Source organism: Eulemur rufifrons, chromosome 16 (assembly GCF_041146395.1).
Source record: "Eulemur rufifrons isolate Redbay chromosome 16, OSU_ERuf_1, whole genome shotgun sequence".
In the NCBI taxonomy this organism is placed as follows: Eukaryota; Metazoa; Chordata; class Mammalia; order Primates; family Lemuridae; genus Eulemur; species Eulemur rufifrons.
In genome coordinates, this window is record NC_090998.1 from 37590354 (window position 1) to 37608367 (window position 18014).

At 37.1% G+C, this 18014-nt stretch overlaps 2 protein-coding genes across 3 annotated transcripts in view; one reads left to right on the forward strand and one right to left on the reverse strand.

The window, feature by feature from the left end:
• Window positions 1-14026, reverse strand: part of SENP1 (SUMO specific peptidase 1) — a 50808-nt gene extending 36782 nt beyond the window's left edge. Inside the window, exons 1-5 of the mRNA XM_069490167.1 lie at window positions 14008-14026; window positions 10523-10570; window positions 8664-8794; window positions 7191-7275; window positions 1994-2153 (exon numbers count right to left, since the gene is read on the reverse strand). Coding sequence (XP_069346268.1) covers window positions 1994-2153; window positions 7191-7275; window positions 8664-8794; window positions 10523-10526 — 380 coding nt within the window. The 5' untranslated portion in view covers window positions 10527-10570; window positions 14008-14026. The remainder of the gene's footprint in view (window positions 1-1993; window positions 2154-7190; window positions 7276-8663; window positions 8795-10522; window positions 10571-14007) is intronic.
• An 819-nt stretch (window positions 14027-14845) lies between these two features.
• Window positions 14846-18014, forward strand: part of PFKM (phosphofructokinase, muscle) — a 36938-nt gene continuing 33769 nt past the window's right edge. The window contains exons 1-3 of one of the 2 annotated variants that reach the window (XM_069491089.1): window positions 14846-14866; window positions 15921-16011; window positions 16655-16777. In XM_069491089.1, the coding sequence (XP_069347190.1) occupies window positions 15930-16011; window positions 16655-16777 (205 nt within the window). In that variant the 5' untranslated portion in view covers window positions 14846-14866; window positions 15921-15929. Of the gene's footprint in view, window positions 14867-15220; window positions 15309-15920; window positions 16012-16654; window positions 16778-18014 lie in introns of those variants that run through there. The other variant, XM_069491088.1, reaches the window with a different exon arrangement.

Genomic DNA, 18014 nt, shown 5'->3' on the forward strand with positions numbered 1-18014 from the left:
AAAAAAAATGTTAGGGGACCGGGCACAGTGGCTCACGCCTGTAATCCTAGCACTCTGAGAGGCAGAGGCGGGAGGATCCTCTGAGCTCAGAAGTTCGAAACCAGCCTCAGCAAGAGCAAGACCCCGTCTCTACTAAAAAAATAGAAAGCAATTAGCTGGACAACTAAAAACATATAGAAAAAATTAGCCGGGCATGGTGGTGCAGGCCTGCAGTCCCAGCTACAAGGGAGGCTGAGGCAGGAGGATCCCTTGAGCCCAGGAGTTTGAGGTTGCTGTGAACTAGGCTGATGCCATGGCACTCTAGCCCAGGCAACAGAGTGAGACTCTGTCTCAAAAAAAAAAAAAAAAAGGTTAAGGGAAAAAAAAAAAAGTCAGGTGTGGTAGTGTACCTGTAGTCCCAATTACTTGGGAGGCTGAGTAGGAAGATCGTTTCAGCCTAGGAGTTCAAGGCTGCAGTAAACTATGATTGCACCACTGCACTCCAGCTGAGGCAACAGAGTGAGACCCTGTCTCTAAAAAAAATTAAATTAAATTAAAAAATAAAGTGTGGCTATAATAGATTACAAGACACTTAAGGACAGTAACTCCCAATGCAATTCTAGATTGGATACTGATTTGGACAAACTAGCTATAAAAGATACTTTGGGTCAACTGAGAAAATTTAAATATACTTTAGTTTATGAGATAAAATTTACTGATTGGAAAAGAAGAAGTGATTGACTAAAACACAGATTACAAAAGAGTATGTACACTATGAACTCAGTTTGGGAAAAAATATATACGTGTAAAGGCAAGAAAAATATTTGTAAGGATATGTACTAAGATATTACAGAATTGATCTCAAGCTGGTGGGAATGGGATGTTTTTATTTTTGCTGATTTGTATTTTCTGATTTTTTTATAAAGCACATGTACTGTTCCTGTAACGAGGTTATTTTTAAAAATAACAAATGGCATTGAGTAAACACAGCAACTTGCTAAATGATGCACATAGAAAATCTTTAATGAAGACAAAATAATATCATACATTTCATTTTATACATAGCATACATATCATGCCATATATTAGTGAAAAAGGGTGAGAGAAACAATCATAGGAAAAGGTCTGGAAGGAAACACACCAAGGAGAGGGAATTGAGATTATGGGTAGTGGTCAAGGGATCTTTAGCTTTACTGATAATGTTTTGATTTTTACAATGTGAGTATATTAATGAATTCTCGTATAGTTTTTAAAACGTTAAAAATGGGGAAGATGATCACTGGGAGCACTGACATATGTACGTTCCCAGAGTCTATGTGCTAATAATGATAGTAAGGTAAAATAAAAGCCATCAACACCAGAAAGCTTAGCTAAATAGAAAAATGATCCCACATTCCTAAATTACCAGAGCAGAATTTAAGTCATAAATACTATTTTAAAAAAGAAATAAAGCACCTGAGGGAAAAGTTTCTAAGCCAAATTTCATCTGCATTTAATAACCATTATAAATTTAGTGAGGGAATTTGGTAGGGCTGATGAAGCTGGAATAACTACGATAAAGTTCTCTGTGACTCTCTATTTCCTAATAAACAGAAGTAGCTTAATAGTTTAGGTCTAGCTGACTAATGCCATGAGGTAGAGAGAGCTGCTCTGGTTTAAGTCAGGTCTCATGTGAGAATCTGCAAAATGTGCTTTGTTACCCAAATTGCAAAGATTGACTGCTTTTTCACTTTAAGATTCATAATAAACCATACTGATCCTGAAGGAGCCCAATATTCTTCATAGTCACCTAGATTCTCCTCAAAACTCTCTTCCAATAAGATTTGGCTATCACCAAAATTCAGTACAAAGTAAATTAAAAGTTGAAAACTTAAAATAGATTTGTTCATATCTCTATGAGTTAAAGTCCAAAAATGGTGTTACCCTTTTAAAATGCCAATGTAATAACTATCTTATAGCTACTTTCTCTTATATCTGAGGAAGGGCCTAAGAACTAAGCAGTCAAAATACCAACCTTGAGGTCTTTCGGGTTTCGAGGTAAAGACTTCGGCTGTTTCTTGATTTTTGTAAAGTTGAGCTTGATGCTGGAGTGGAATTTCTCCACTGGCCATTTGCACTATCGCCAAAGGTTCTTAAGTCGCCTGAGCCGAGAAAACTGTCTGAGGAAGGGTTGTCTAAAAAAATAAAAAGGTTGAATAAATTAAAAAAATAACTACAGCTGGTTCTCCTTATGACTGCAACCATGACCAACATTGTATTCCAAAGTAATGTGGCATATCACCATGTCTCTCATGGAAGAAAGATCCCAGTCTCAACTGCCAATAAAGTCTGCAGTAAGGGAACTTCTACAAACTATAATTGATTCAGCCATACTAACCTGAAAATTGATGAAGGAGCTGAATCCTGCCACAGCCATGTGCCTTATCTGCATCAATGTGACTCCGTGGTGTCCACCAAAAGTCAACATTTTACCCCAACTATATCTTGCAAGCACTCCCAGGCCTGGGCCTGAAAGAAGGTAGGCCAGACCAGTAAGAAAGCAGGTGGAGGGCCAAGGAGAATTGTAATTCAAATGAACAACAGTTATTGCTTAATAAGCAGCTGGTGTCACTTTCTTCTTTTTAGTTACCATGTCAAGACTCAGGGCCTCCCTCCAAGAGCAGAGATAACCTAATTGCTGCTTATTCTGGCCAGCTTATGGCACGAATGACCCATTATATACATCTGGTTCTGGTATGATAATCTTCGGTGACTTAATGCCATAATCATCAGACATATTAATACTCTAATGTTTGCTATTATAATCAGATTGAGAATTACTTATTAATCACATTTTCTACCTTGTAGATTTCAAGCTGGGGCGACAAAAACCTCTTGAAGTTTTAGCTAGGAGTAGGAGAATAATTTCTATACCCTTCTCTCCCTATCAGCAGGATTGGACATAAAACAGCTCCTTCAAAATAACTTCAGACATTAGGCTATAGAACTTCAAAGAGCTCCTGAAAAAAGAGTGACAATAATTCTCTATTTCCTGAATTTTTTTCTAATGTTGATGTCATTTTGAAGATCCTCTTTAAAAGCATAATACCATAGAACTTTTTACAATATTGTACATTTATGCTATTAAAAATATTTAACGTATCTTTTGATACTCTATCCAAAAGGCAAGGCAGCCTTCAAAAATATAATTTTATGTTTTCCTAAGATAATCATGGTATCAGGATTTCGGGTAAATAAGATAGGAAAAAAGAAGCAGTCAGGGTAGTGTTAGTACTAATTAATTCACCAGTGGATGAACTTAGTCTAATAATTAAAATAAGTTAAATTTATTTTCAACGTGTATAACTTTTTTCCTTTTTAATCAGTAGTTATGCTTAGCATCTACTACTATTACTTTAAGGACAGAGACATGAGGCTAATAGAAATGAGTCCCAGTAAAAAACTGAAAATTATTATCTCTAAATGCAAAGTAATATAGTAGAAATCTTTGTCACTCACACTTTTTTGCTAAAATTTGATTAGGGAATGATCTAACTGGAGATATCTATTTGAGGAATAAGTCTGTCAAAAAATGTAAATTATTGTGACAGGTGTGAAATTTGAGACCAAGGATAAGCCAGAGTAGCCTTCTCAATGGCATAGCATCTGACACAGACTACATCTTTGAAATACAAGGGAAAAGCACAAAATCAGTCTGTTTGACCAGAACAAAGTGGTTCCATCCCCACTCAATAAAATCACTGAATAGTCTTCTGTTGCTGAGAAGATTATGCAAAGCTAGAGGGATAGGGTGCTAGAGATGCTCTTTTTATAGTAAGGGTTTAACCCAATAGTCTGTCTTCACTAAGAAATCAAAGTTGCAAATGCCACAAATAAGATTACTTATTACATCCACAACCATACAAAACTAGAAGAAAATACACCTAAACTTTAATTGTGGTTATGTTCTAATGATAGAATGATGGGTATTTTTCTACTTTTCCCTACAAATTTTTTGCAGGGACAGGCAATACTTCTATGAATGTAATAAACTTTATGTTAAAAAAGAAGAATGTGTCAGGTAACCACTTACTATGAAAGTAACCATCAAGTTGCTCCTGCTGACTTTAGGATTTATTTAGTTAGTATGATAGCAGAATGCTTTAAATCATCTTACTTACTAAATGCTAGTTTGGCAACCTAATTTAACATATTTTCCAAAGACTCCAAGCATGAGCAAAATCATTTCTTTTCATCTTAATCTATTTTTCTTTGTTTAGGGTTAAAAATGTTTTGATTTTCTTTTCATTGTTCTGTTAATAAAACTGCAAGGCCTTAAAGCCTGATCATCACTAAGTTATTAAAGTGAAATAGCACTGCATTTTGTTTTCTAAAGATTTTTTTTCAAAATCTATATTTTTAATCATCTGATCTTGAGTAGACTGAGAAGCAGATTTTTTTAAAAAAAACTTGATCTAAAGAGGTAAATCCAATAAAGCAATAAATGAGAAGCTCCAGACTCTAAAGTTTGGGCTTTCCTGCTCATTGCCATCCTGGTTGGAGGAGAAGATAGCAAGCTCAGAGAGAAGACAAATACCAATACAGCCAGGATCAGAAGACTAAGGCAGGTAAACTGGGGATCCATGTCTAGCCCAATCAAGAGATAAGGCTCAAGGTGACTGACCAGAGAAATCAATGTGGGGATTATTACAAAGGAATATATCCAAAGCAGATAGCAGAGACAAAATTCTGCAGGATTTACAATGAACTAGGATGGGTACAGCAAAAGAAAGAAGTTTTAAAAAGTACATAGTTTAAAAATAGCTTTTAATTAAAGACTTTATTATAAGAAAAAAGTATATAGACCCTTGGCATTCAGAGATCTTAAAACTCTGGTTGATAGAGAGCAATCTTGAAGATCATTGTTTTTCCTTTCCTAAAAAATGGTATTCTAGTGAGAGATAAAACTTTAGAGTAAGATTTTTGATATGGGAACCAACTTGCGGTATGAGGATAAACATAGGAAAAATGTAACTCTCAACAATCACATAACTGAGTAGAAAGCTGGGAACCTGGTCAATATTACATGAGAATTTGAGATGATCTCAGATATATCCTTTGTGAATATCACGGGTCTACTGGAATTTAAAAGAAAAAAAGCTATGCATACAAACGCTTTTAAGTCATGTTATTAATAATAGCTGAAAATGGTAAGGGTGAAAGTGCACCTAAACCATAGCGAAAATAATGAAGCAAATGAAGGCACAGGCCCACTTTTCCAAATCATAAACCCTTGGGTCCAGTTATATGTCTGAATTCAAAATTTTTGGAATTTTAGAAAGATATTCTGGTATACTAGGTAATACTTTCAAGTATAAGTTGGAGCAGCACTCTGTAACCAAACATATTGATACATCTGCAGCAAAATGTGTACTTCTATTTACATGGGTAAATAAAGACAAAATATAAATAGTTTCATGTCAGTTCATGTAGGTTTTGCCAAGGAATGAATTCAGGTCAGGTTTTGATACCAAATGATTTATAAAATTTTTTTTGGTTTTTAGAGCTTTATGGATTTTGAAATTGCACATAAGGGACTGTGGATGTGGCTTGAAGCTCTGACTCGGGTGGGGCAAGGGCAATATAAGTAACCTAAACATTTGTACCCCCATAATATGCTGAAATTAAAAAATAATTTAAAAAAAAGGGACTGTGGACGTACGTATCAATTTCACAGATTACAAATTAAGAGAAAATGATAAATATGAAGAACATATAAACAGATAAAAAAGTAAAATTCAAAATATTAAGTTAAAAAAAGGTTACATGTGTCAAATCATACAATGTGTACCATGTACACACAGATAATCAGAAGAGGCCAGAAAGGTGAGTTAAATAAGAGTTGAGTTATGATCACGGGACTTTGAGTATAATCTTCTATATAATTGTTTATTATTAAGCAATTATTTTAAACTTAAAGCAAAGATCCTATCCAATGGTAAATCATCACATGAAATTACAAGCCTCAGTTCTGATGGAAATACTGATGATTTGATTTCATTAATCACTCAGCTGTTCTTCCTACAGGATTAATAATGAGCTATCAAACCAGATTTTAGGCTCTCTGTTCATCAAAAAGGCCTTTTCAATAATAATGATAGTAGAGTTACTTTCTGAGAAAATTAATTCATTTTTCTATACAAATTATGCACATACTATGTGGAAACCACTGCTAACCCCAAGACAGGAAATCCAGTGCCCAGGGTAAAGTACCACCCACCTAAATCACATTTAAATATAATATAAATCTAAAAGAGCATCATACTAACGTCTTTTTAGGGGAGGAGATCTCATCTTGCTGACAAAGAATCCTGAGGAAGCCAAATAACAATAATTATTATTTGCATTTCATATTTATCATCCCAATTTATCCTTATAAAAATCCCATTGAGGCAGGTTCAATGGTATTACAGGTTTTCCCATATTTGTGGTAGGTGAGGAGATTGAAGCATGAGGAGTGAAAAGACTTGGGAAGACCACTATAATTTTCCTGACTCCTACTGCCAAAAGGCTAACCAACAAAACTCTGAGTTTCCCAATGCAGAAGGAGAAGACGGTTGGAAGTCCAAACCTTAGGAAGGGGCCAGATGATAAGTCAGGAAGGGCATGGGACAGGAATAGCCTAGACTAGAGAATGCTGACTTCTGTCATGGATCACAAACTGAATAGGTAAGCCCTTGAATGTGCAAGCATATGGCTGTGGCAGGTGCTAAACAGAAACATGTAGTTAACATTTCCTGCCCTGAGAGAGGGACAAGCTTGGGTAGAAATAAATTTTCAGGTTTCATGGTTTCAAGCAGAATAGAAATAAACTTGCTCTGTGGTTTAAATTAATGCAAATATCCTTTACATCACATACACATATTCCCAAAAAAGTCAAAGACAAAAACAAAACAAAAAAAAGCATATTGCTATTTACAATGGCAAAGAGATAAGTAGAATTGATTCCAAATACACTTTTCTACTAAAAAACTAATATTTGCTTGAGACTAGATCAGTAAAGTATTGTAGCAACCACATACATACACACAAAAAGCTATCAAAATGATAGAAATGACAAAAATGGAGAAAATACCATTTTGTTTTTACTTTTAAAGATGATAAAAGCAAAGTATTTGCTAAGAAGAAATCTGAAAGGTTTAAGTGCCTTGACTCCATGTAATATATCATACCTGAGTAGTAATTTGGATTATAAGCTGCACTTCTTGTGGAACATGTAAAAGATCGGTCCACATTTCCTTGCCTGGAAGGTAAAATCTAAACAAAGCAAAAGATTTTTCTTAAATCACATTTTTGACAATACAATAGAGTAAAAATTTATACTAGGAAAAATGTATCATTAAACAAAACTATAGCATATTTAGAACTCATAAGTAATTAATTTATATACTATAAATATTAGTATTGCATACTAATAAGGAAAAAACACATAGACAATCTGATGAAATGATTCAGGCTTCAAGGGCAAAATATCTGTTATACAACTTAAAGAATGCTCATTAGAAAGTAAATATGTATTTAGTATATCCTGTATAACATATATTAAAAAGGCTGAGAACAGGCATGTGGCTCATGCCTGTAATCCCAGCATTTTGGGAGACCAAGGCAGGAGGATTGCTTGAGCTCAGTTCGAGACCAGCCTGAGCAAAAGCGAGACCCCATCTCTACTAAAAATAGAAAAAATTAACTGGGTGTGGTGATGCACACCTGTAGTACCAGCTACTCAGGAGGCTGAGGCACGAGGATCACTTGAGCCCAGGAGTTGAGGTTGCAGTGAGCTATGGCAACACCACTGCACTCTAGCCCAGGCAACAGAGCGAGACCCTGTCTCTGGGGTAGGGGGAAAAGGCTGAGAAAAATCAACCTGGTTTTGATTCTTCTGATAACTTTTCAGAGACAGTTCTTAGTCAGGGGTAGTGCTGTACCCCTAGTATAAATCTGGAAATGTGTGGAGATGCAGTCACTATCAAAATGATTATGAGGGGGTAGATGGTACAGGTATTTAGTCCCTAAGAGCAAAGGATGCTAAACATCCTATTATGCTTAGTATACACAGCAAAGAACTCTCTCTTTCAAATTACCAACGGCTTTCCTACTGAGAAAGACTGCTTTATTAATAGTGCTCCGCAGACTATAATTTGCATATAAATCAGCTGGGGATGTTTTTAAAATATAGATTCTTATTCCATAGTATGTGGTGAAGCCTGAGATTCCGCATTCCTAACAAGCTCACCAGTGATGCTGATGCTGCTGGTTCTGGACCAGCCCTTGAGAAACTAAGTTTTATAGCACAGTCAAATCTCAGAGCTGCTGTATATTTTCACATTCCCACTCACCATTCAATGCTGAATAATTTTAAAACGCTAGTTTAAAAGAACACTGATCTATGTATTGGTAATTATAATATTCAGAAGAACAATGAAGACTTTTCTAAAAGGTACTGTTCTCAAGGAACTAATACATAGCCTGGTTGGTCTTAACCTTCTCATCTTTAATATATCAAACAGAATTCTAAATGCTAAAATTATTGATTCTAAGAAATTTATATATATACTTGTATTTTTGAGTGTGGCATTTAAACTACATCAGATAAAAACTTATGATGATCCAAAATAATTAATTAAGGGAAGAAAATTATTCCTAACCTGCTGGTCAGAAAGTGATAGCTGGTCCTCTGGAAAACCTGTTTGTGGCAGGAGGTGAGTTTTGAATATGGAGTTGTGGTTCACTAAAGTTACTTCTCCAGCATCCATCCTCATCCTATCAGCAATATCATCTGGAAAAAGAATGTGGATTAGTTCAAGTCACATACTTCTTCAATAACTTTTTTCTTACGAACCAATCTTCTCACCTAATAAAAATGATTCCCAAAGAACAACTCTATTGTCAAATGAAATTCCTTCTTCATAGCTATCCATTGGCAAGAAATCTCAAAACATCATTGTCAGAAGAGGCCCATGTGCAGAAATTGGCTCATTTGGAATTGACTGAGATCATCTATCAAATAGTTCAAAACTTGTACATGTATAAAAACAATGTAATTTAAAGTTTTAAACATAATAAAATGTTCCCAAAAGAAATTTTTCAAACATTATAACTGTAAAAAAAAATTTAAATATTAAAAAATGGGGGAAAATTTCACCATTCAGAAACAAACACTGTTAACATTGGTTTCCTGTTTTAACTTAAAAAGGTGATTTAAAAATTAATCCACCAGAAAATTTTTTTCTTGAAAAAGCATACCTTATTCATATGGCTCGTAACAGATATCAGCTCAATTACTGTAATATTGTGACATAATCTTACTCTAGAACCATTTTTGAGACCTTTGTTACTATAAAAGAGATAGAATAGGAACAAATGAGAATAAGGGAACTCAATGACTTACTTTTGCAATGAGAGAAAATGGAAACAAATGACCAGGGGAGGGAGAAGGTAGACTAAGCAAGAGGAAAAAACAGAAAGTAGAGAGAAGGCTAATGTAAATTTAAAAGGAGCATATGGGATATTATAAGGCCTAACTGTATGGATTTTTCACCTTGTTCCTAAATTGGCTACTAGTCCTGATTTTATATTGATCCCCTTTACAGACATAAAGTACTATGAATGAAATAGTGAAAGTGTTCCAATTAATCACAATTAATTCTCAATTCACTAGCTAAATGAAATATTTACCTTAATCAAATTATTTATCATATAATATCAATATAACACAGTACTAAAGAACAAGAACCCTGTCACCATCAAATTGGTTTCACTGATCATCACCTAAGAGCACATTTAGGAATAACATTAATTGGGTGTTGGGCAGATGTGTAGGTGGGAAGGGGATAGGTGAATACAAACATAATGAGTGCGATGCACATCGTCTAGGGGATGGTTATGCTTGAAGCTCTGATTGGGGGGGTGAGGGGGCAAGGGCAATATATGTAACCTAAACTTTTGTACCCTCATAATATGCTGAAATAAAAATAAATAAATAAAAAATATATACTTACAAAAAAAAAAAAAAGAACAAGAACCCTGGAACCAGAGTGCCTAGGTTTAAATCCTGGCTCTGCCAGTTACAGTATATGACCCTAGGCAAGTTTCTTAACTTCTGTGTCTCAGAAATTATTATATTAACTGTGTTAATAGTAGGGATAATGACAGTACCTACTTTGTAGGTACTATTAGGTACCCTTGTAAGGTGACTGTAAGGATTAAATAGATTAATACATTTTAGATACTAAGAACAGGGGCTGACACATAGTAAATGTTTGCTAGTGTATACTTGGCTTTTTCAATACAATGAATGAGAAAATGTTCCTAAATGACTTTGTAAACAATGTTCTAACCAAAAGAACATTATGTTTCATATATAGTAGTACACAATTAGGATTAAAATCTCTTAAAATTATTAAGCACAAAGATACAATTATTAAAAATGTTAGGAAAATATATTCTTTTACTCTAGCTTTCACTCCAACCAGAGAGCTAAAAAAATTAAACTGGTTAGTCTTACCCATGTCAAGTCTTTTCACATCACTGACTTTAGCAAAGATACAAAGTCCTATAAAAGAAAACACAAAACAGAAACATTACATAATGAAAAAGCTACTTCATATAATTATAGAACAGGCAGCCACTCAGAAGTGACATTTGTTTGTGTTCTTAGTGGAGAAAAATCTAACGTGGTAAGGAGTTGACCTGATAGGAAGAGTAGAAACTAAAACTAGCTCGAGGTACTTCCAAACTTTTCTGCAATCTGTGCTACAGCAATTAGAGACTATCCCCAGAATCACAGAATATTAAAGCAAGAAGCAAATTGGGAGAGCCAACCCTTAGGAGACTGAATGATTTGCATAAGGTAATAAAGTTAGTGACCATACCAAAATGACAATCTGGAAATTCTTCCCAATCCATTGCTCCATTTCCTCAAGCTAAATTATTTTATAAAAAAATAACAGACCTTGTGATGGTCATATTAAGACTTCTCTTCCATATGTCTTACTCAGTGACCAAATATAAAGCTACTAATATTCTGAGGACAATCAAGGACTACTTCACAGTTGTACAAAGTACTCCCCCCATCTTCAACTAAACTGCTACAAATCAAACCAGCTTTGCCTATATAAAAATTACTTTCCTTGGCCGGGCGCGGTGGCTCACGCCTGTAATCCTAGCACTCTGGGAGGCCGAGGTGGGTGGATCGTTTGAGCTCAGGAGTTCGAGACCAGCCTGAGCAAGAGCGAGACCCCATCTCTACTAAAAATAGAAAGAAATTATATGGACAGCTAAAAATATATATAGAAAAAATTAGCCGGGCATGGTGGTGCATGCCTGTAGTCCCAGCTACTCGGGAGGCTGAGACAGGAGGATCGCTTGAGCTCAGGAGTTTGAGGTTGCTGTGAGCTAGGCTGACGCCACGGCACTCACTTTAGCCTGGGCAACAGAGTGAGACTCTGTCTCAAAAAAAAAAAAAAAAAAAAAACAAATAAAAATTACTTTCTTTAATGTATCCACTTTTCCCAGAAAAAAAGGAAGTCAAAAGCCTAACTGCTTAGAACAAGGCTAATAAACATACCCTTGTCACATACACTCTTGGCAGATTTCCAAGAGGAGACTAGAAATGGTAATAGTCAAACCTATATATATTTACAATTTTATCACCATTTTTTAAAAGATTGAGCACTTCATCAACTACACAGCAATAACTAGGGTTTAAATATATTCAGGAGACTGGATGATAATGAGCATTTTTTATGGTCACAATAACGAGGTGCACACAAATGAAGGCTGCTTGAGTTTTTCTTGGCACAGCTATAGACTAAGCAGAGTAATTATCTGATTACATAATCTTACCATTAGATTTAGGCTTCAAATATATTTCCAAATGTTCAACTTAACAAAATCTGGAAATTCTCCAGGCTTCCCTTCTCTCTTCTTTAATAGAGCAGAATTCTCTAGGCTCCAGATTAAGGGGAAAAAATCCTATCAACCAATAAATTAGAAGTGCTTTTTTCACATTTCACTCTTTCAGGTGATTTCATAACTGTCGTCCTAGCCTCTTTTTAAAAGCCTGGTGCCCAGTGGAACAATCCCATGTCAATTTCCTTTGCATTTTGCTAAGACAGATGTGAAGAGGAAAGCAAGCTAAAAATTCAAAGAATATTCCAGATTAAGTCCAGAGAGTTTAAGTGATTTGCCTGAAATCACACAGATGGGGCAAAGGGAATATAAGAATCCAGATATCCTGACTTCAGGACAAATGCTCATTTCCAACATCATACTTCAAATCTTTTAACATAACCTCATTCAAAGATTCATTCACACTGGCAATGTAAAAGTAATCTCTAGCTAACCCTGGAGAATCCACACTGACTTGTAATGTCAAAAAAAGCCCTACATTTACATTTTAATACAAATATATCTGGTTTCTTTGCTGTGTTTATGATATTTTCTTTTAGCCACTTTCCAATCATATTGGGAGAAGGGATATTTTACCCCGAGGTTCTCCATGAAACGCTGGAACTGGAAACTTTGATGCCACCAAATTCTTGCAAGTGTAAGAATTTTTTTCTTTTAAGAAAATCATTCTAATAATTCATTTCCCAGTACACACTGGTCATTTAATTTAGTGAAAAAACAAGCAGTTACAGTTATTCAAGTGAAGTCAGCTTAATAACTGAAAACAAGGTAATAGGAAATTTGAAAGAAAAAAAAGACAGTCTTGACTGTAACAGAATGTACAAAGTCTGGTAAAACATAAGCTTACATACAGGCAAAAAGGTGATGATAAAAGACAATGTTTAGGGCTATGATGAAACATATATTGAGCTGGCTTTATCCAGGACCAGTATGTGATTAGAAGAATTTATGATATGAGAAGGGTGTGGAAGTGATCATGTGAATCACCCTGCCCTGAACTCTACTCATTATGTATATGATACAGTTTGTACTGCCATCATCATGTGTTTGGGGTTTTTTCCCCTTCTATTTTTACATGTAATGTCTCTCAATTAGACGCTAACACCTTAACACTCCAATGCCTTAAACAGTTAAGTATTCAACTTCTTTCATACATCTACATTTACCGTGCAACAACTACTTGTGCAGGGTACTGGGGATACAAAAATGAGTAAGAACTGGTCCCTGCCATTGAGAAGCTCAAGGTCTAATGGGGAAAGCCAGATTCATAAACAGATACAGCAAGAGAGTAAAGCTGGTGCAAATGGAAGGAGAGGGGGAAGAAAAGGAAGGACTTCCAAAGCAGTAGTTAAGAGTTACATCACCATAGCCAGAAGTAGCAGAACCTGTTTTTGTATCCATCCACTCCTTCTAGAATTAACTCATCAGATGGGTGATATGAAAATCATCTTTGTAATTGGGATAGTATTGAAATCAGGTAAAAGTGAATGAGCCTTCTAAGACAAAAATAAATGAGGCATCCTAAAAGGGACTACAGAGGAAAAAAAAGAAGGGAATCTCTAAATTGGAAGGTGGTTAAGGGATAGGCTTAAAGAGATGCTTAACGTTTCACTGTAACTGTAATTTCAAAGTCAGTGTAATCTAAATTTCAACACAAGTCCTTAACACAAATTATCTTTAAGAAGAATAAAGATTTAGGAGATGATGTGACCTACTCCATCCAGAATAATCAATTACAACAAAGACCCTAAATCAAATAGTTGGTAGCCTATAATAGGCTTTCTGTAAATTTTATAAGAATCACCACCACCCCAAATATAAGTGTACCAAACATGAAGTGAAATGACTTTAACAAGGCTGACTTGAAAGTGATAAAGGTGCAAGTTACTGCCAACAAGATAGTGGAAATACTGCAGAGGCACCGATAAACAGAAATCACCAAGCTCAAGAAAAGAGAAACTGGCCATAGATCCAGAAAGATCGCGTTAGGGTACACCAAGAAAGAGACGGTTCAAAGGAATTACCAGGAGGTGATGAGCCAGGTAAGCAAATTGCGGCAGTTAAGGGGATTTTCATAACCTGGGCAGGAGGGTCCAGACGTTTCTTTCTGGTGGTGGCACTAGCGATATCGCATCTCAGGGAGATACCACAGAGTAAAAGAGTTGGAGAAATGTTTACGTGAGACGCAGAAGTAGTCGAGAAATGTCATTCAGGTCTCAAAGAAGACGGGAGGTGAAGCAGGTGGTGACAGAAAGCTGAGCTTCCAGGTCAAAACAGCTCTCCCTAGAGAGGACACTGCTGTGGCGGGAAAGCCCCGGAATCCCAACCGGCCTTTTCCCCACAAGTAGGGCTAGGCGCTGAGATGGGGCCTGCAGTAACGACAGAAAGGCGGCCTTGCCGCGGCCAGGATAAAAGAGGGCCTGAAAGAACGGCCTCAGGTAGCCTTACTAACGGCCACTGGCCAGACCGCGGCCGCCGGACAGCAGGGGGGAGGGGAGGTGGTCCCAGGGGGCGGGGCAGAGGAAAAGGCACCGGCCCCACAGCAGTCCCCGCTTCCGCTCAGCCCAGTCCAGGCCAGTTGGCCCAGTCCGACACAGCCTCCCGGCACAGGCTCCCTCCATCCTCACCCCTCCCCCAGCTTCCCGCCGCCACTCACCGAACCGGAACCGGCTGCCAAGCGAAGGGGTTTCCGGCCGGGCGCGGAACGCAAAACCCGGGAACCGCCGCGAACCGGAACCGCCTTTACAACACCGGAAGAGCCGCTCGGTGGCTGCGGAGGAGGAGGGGTGGGGCAGGAGGTCAAAGAGCAAAGTAAAGGACCAGTGGAACGCCTGCGCGGTGTGGCGAGGCCTGAGAAGCCAAGGGAGCAGACTGTAGTCACAATTTGCCAGTTAACCTTTCAGTCTCGGTTTTTTCTCTTTCTCGTACTTGGAATACTGTTAGTGTGCCCTTCGTCCTTTGCTTTTCTCTGTTCCCTCGCCTCCTTTACCCACCGCCTTCTGGTTCCGCACGGCGATTTTTGCTTATGCTTCGGTTTCCATGGCAGCTTTTCGCTGTGGCCCTAGATCTGCGGGAACCTGTGGCTTCCCCAACAGATGGAGACCTGAGATCTAAATCGATCTCAGGCTATATCGTGTTTTATTGAGGATCACAGAACGTTAGTGCTTGTAGAGATTATTTTAGTCGAACAAGTTCAAAAAAGCGAAGTGATTTTCTATTTTAAAGTGCATGGCAGATCTAGGACTAGGAAACAAGTTTCTTAACTTGCATTTCTATCCTTTTTGCACTACAGCATGCTTGATCATTCTGCAGCTAAAAAAAAAAAAAACGAAAACAAAAAGGAAAAAAGACAACTTGGGGACGGCTTAAGTTAGACTCTGGTAACGTAGAATCTTCCAGCACTCTGGAGAAGTTTGAAACACGGGCAGAGATGTGAGGAAAGCTATTGTGGGCCCATCAGAGATCTATTTTTGGGGGGTAGAGATAGGAAAGGACCCAGGAGTCTTGATCTCTGAAGGGCCTTGATCTTGATCCTGGGACCACATTGATTAACTTGTAATCTGTGCCATGTGTTCTAAGAGAAAATAATGGGAAGAAATATTTTGTTCATTCAGACTGTTTACCATGCCCCTCAACGTGGCAGACCTCTGGACCCAGACCCTGTCTGTAAGTCTTGGAGAAATGCTCTGAATAGACCCTCTCGATCCAGATGTCAGCCACAGTCTGAGCTCAAGACTTAAAGAAATGAAGCTTCTGAAGACACCCCCCCCCCCCGCCTTTTTGATACTCTCAGCATCTTGCTGAGTTGAGGGGATCCTGCCCTGTCAAATGTTTAAAAATAGATTATTTGTATCACCTCATATACTGATATTTTTATATTTTCAAGTGCCAAGGCCTAGTAGTATTGGATATACCTGGTCCATGTCAGTCATTGACATCTTAATCATTCCATAGACCTGTTCATTTGAATTAAATTCTGTCTCTATTTCTAGGAGACAACCATGCATAAAGAGGAATTTCGTCTGAAATTTTTCATGTGCGTGATTCAATCTCGCCAGTTAGTCAGGACTCCTCAGAGAACAGGTACCATTGTCTCCTAATCATACTCTAGTGACAGAGAATGGGTTCTCTCACAGGGAGTCTCAATATAGAATGTGAGACTTTCTAGTGTAAAATACATACTTTAGGGGTTAACTTACCTTGTTTATTCCATTCTCACTATGGTAAAATATTTGTCATTGAATAGTGTTTTTTCTTGTATAGGTAAGATTTTGGCCTAGTTTGTGGGGATAGGCCCCAGGCAGACAAGGAGAACTTGGGAGTTGAGGGGGAATAAGATCTGTAGCTCATGAGGTGATCTTTGATTTCTATGTCCTTTGTGAATTATTTCAACCTATCTGGGCTCATCTGTGGGAGTCCTTGTTGCCATTGTAATTGACACTCCAGAACCCATAAAATACATCAAGCCCCAAAGAAAAATGACCTTCTCTTCCACCCCAGCCTCAAAATATCTAGTTATATATTCTGCTTTTCCCCCATTTATGTCAAAGGAATAGAATCTTTTTGAGGTAAGATAGTTGTCGAGAAGTTACCTCTTCTGTAATTTTTCACCAGATTTTTGGAAAGAAAGCCCTGGACAGCTAAGAGTCATATGGAAAATGAAAGGGAATAAGGAGCACTCCCCTGAATCCCACCTTGAGGGTAACCTAGAGCTATTGCTTTTCAGCTGGGGAAGCTTCAACTTCTAGCATGCTCATACCAAAGCCACCAAGAAAGACAGATGACCTGAAGAGTCTAGATACTATGGATAATCCAGACACCGTGGGAGACATACCTATTATGAAAACTGGTGAGGCATGTGGGTAAACAAGGGGGAGGAATGTGGAAAGGAATGTAGCAAAATGAAAAGTGTATGCATGGTATTATAAATCAGGGTAGACTTACCAAAGCTGAAATATGAGTTTAAGACACAAGGGAAAAAGAGTGTGTGTGTGTGTGTGTGTGTGTGAGAGAGAGAGAGAGCAAGCATCTGGAAAACTAGAGAGAGGGACACTTCTCTCTATGAACAATAACATAATTTAGTCAATATTAAATCAATTGGTACCCTCATAACTGTAAGCTACTAATCTGGCTTATCCTGTTGTCAGCATCCTTGGTATATAAAAATGTGGAACTTAAAAAAATGAACTAAATTAAGGAGTTACTATATTACAAAATGATTCTAAATGTTGTCAAAAATTCACCTTAGGAATCCATTTAATAAGATTTTAATAATCCATTTAATAAGAAATTTCTCTTGTATATTTTAAATAATGTTCAATTCACAATTTATATGAAGCTTCAGAAACACATCTATGCATTTCTTCTCAACTCAATACATCTATATTGGAGTCAGTTCACTGCAAACATTTATTGAGTTCCCACTATGTGCCCAATAATATACTACAAATGATATAGATGTTGTAAAACATATGTATAGGACATAGTTTTGTCATTGTCCCTATAGTTTACAGTTTGGAAATGCCTTAGAGATTCCTTATGTTTTCAGCAGGAATTCAAGACCAAAAAGATTTACTCAAGAAGTTAACAATTTCATTTAAATAATCACTCCTACCACCTGTGAAATATATTGCAGTATTTATTCCTAATTTTTTGAGCACTTACTATTTGAAGTGAATGTGCTGGACTCAGTAGAAAATGAGAACCTAGACACCTACCTTCCCTGTTCCCCAGGAGCTGATGATCAAGGAGGGGAAATAAGAGATAATGTGTAAGTTAAGAGCTTGATAACTTTAGTTCAAAATGTTGAATTTTAAAAAATGATGCCATCGAGATGTAGGGAAGGGAGGAGCCAAACAAGTGTTTAGGCAGAGCTTCACTGAGCTCCAGCATGGAGGCAGGTACCATGGTTCTGCATAAATTCTAACTTAATGCACTCTTGTTAATATTCCCAGAGTTAAACACACTCACAAGAAAAATGGCTTATATACAAGAATACCAATTTATTCATATATTGGGGCAATATCTATCTATCTATCTATCTATATATGGCAACTATGTGTGGTCTATGTCCCTTTAATCAGACT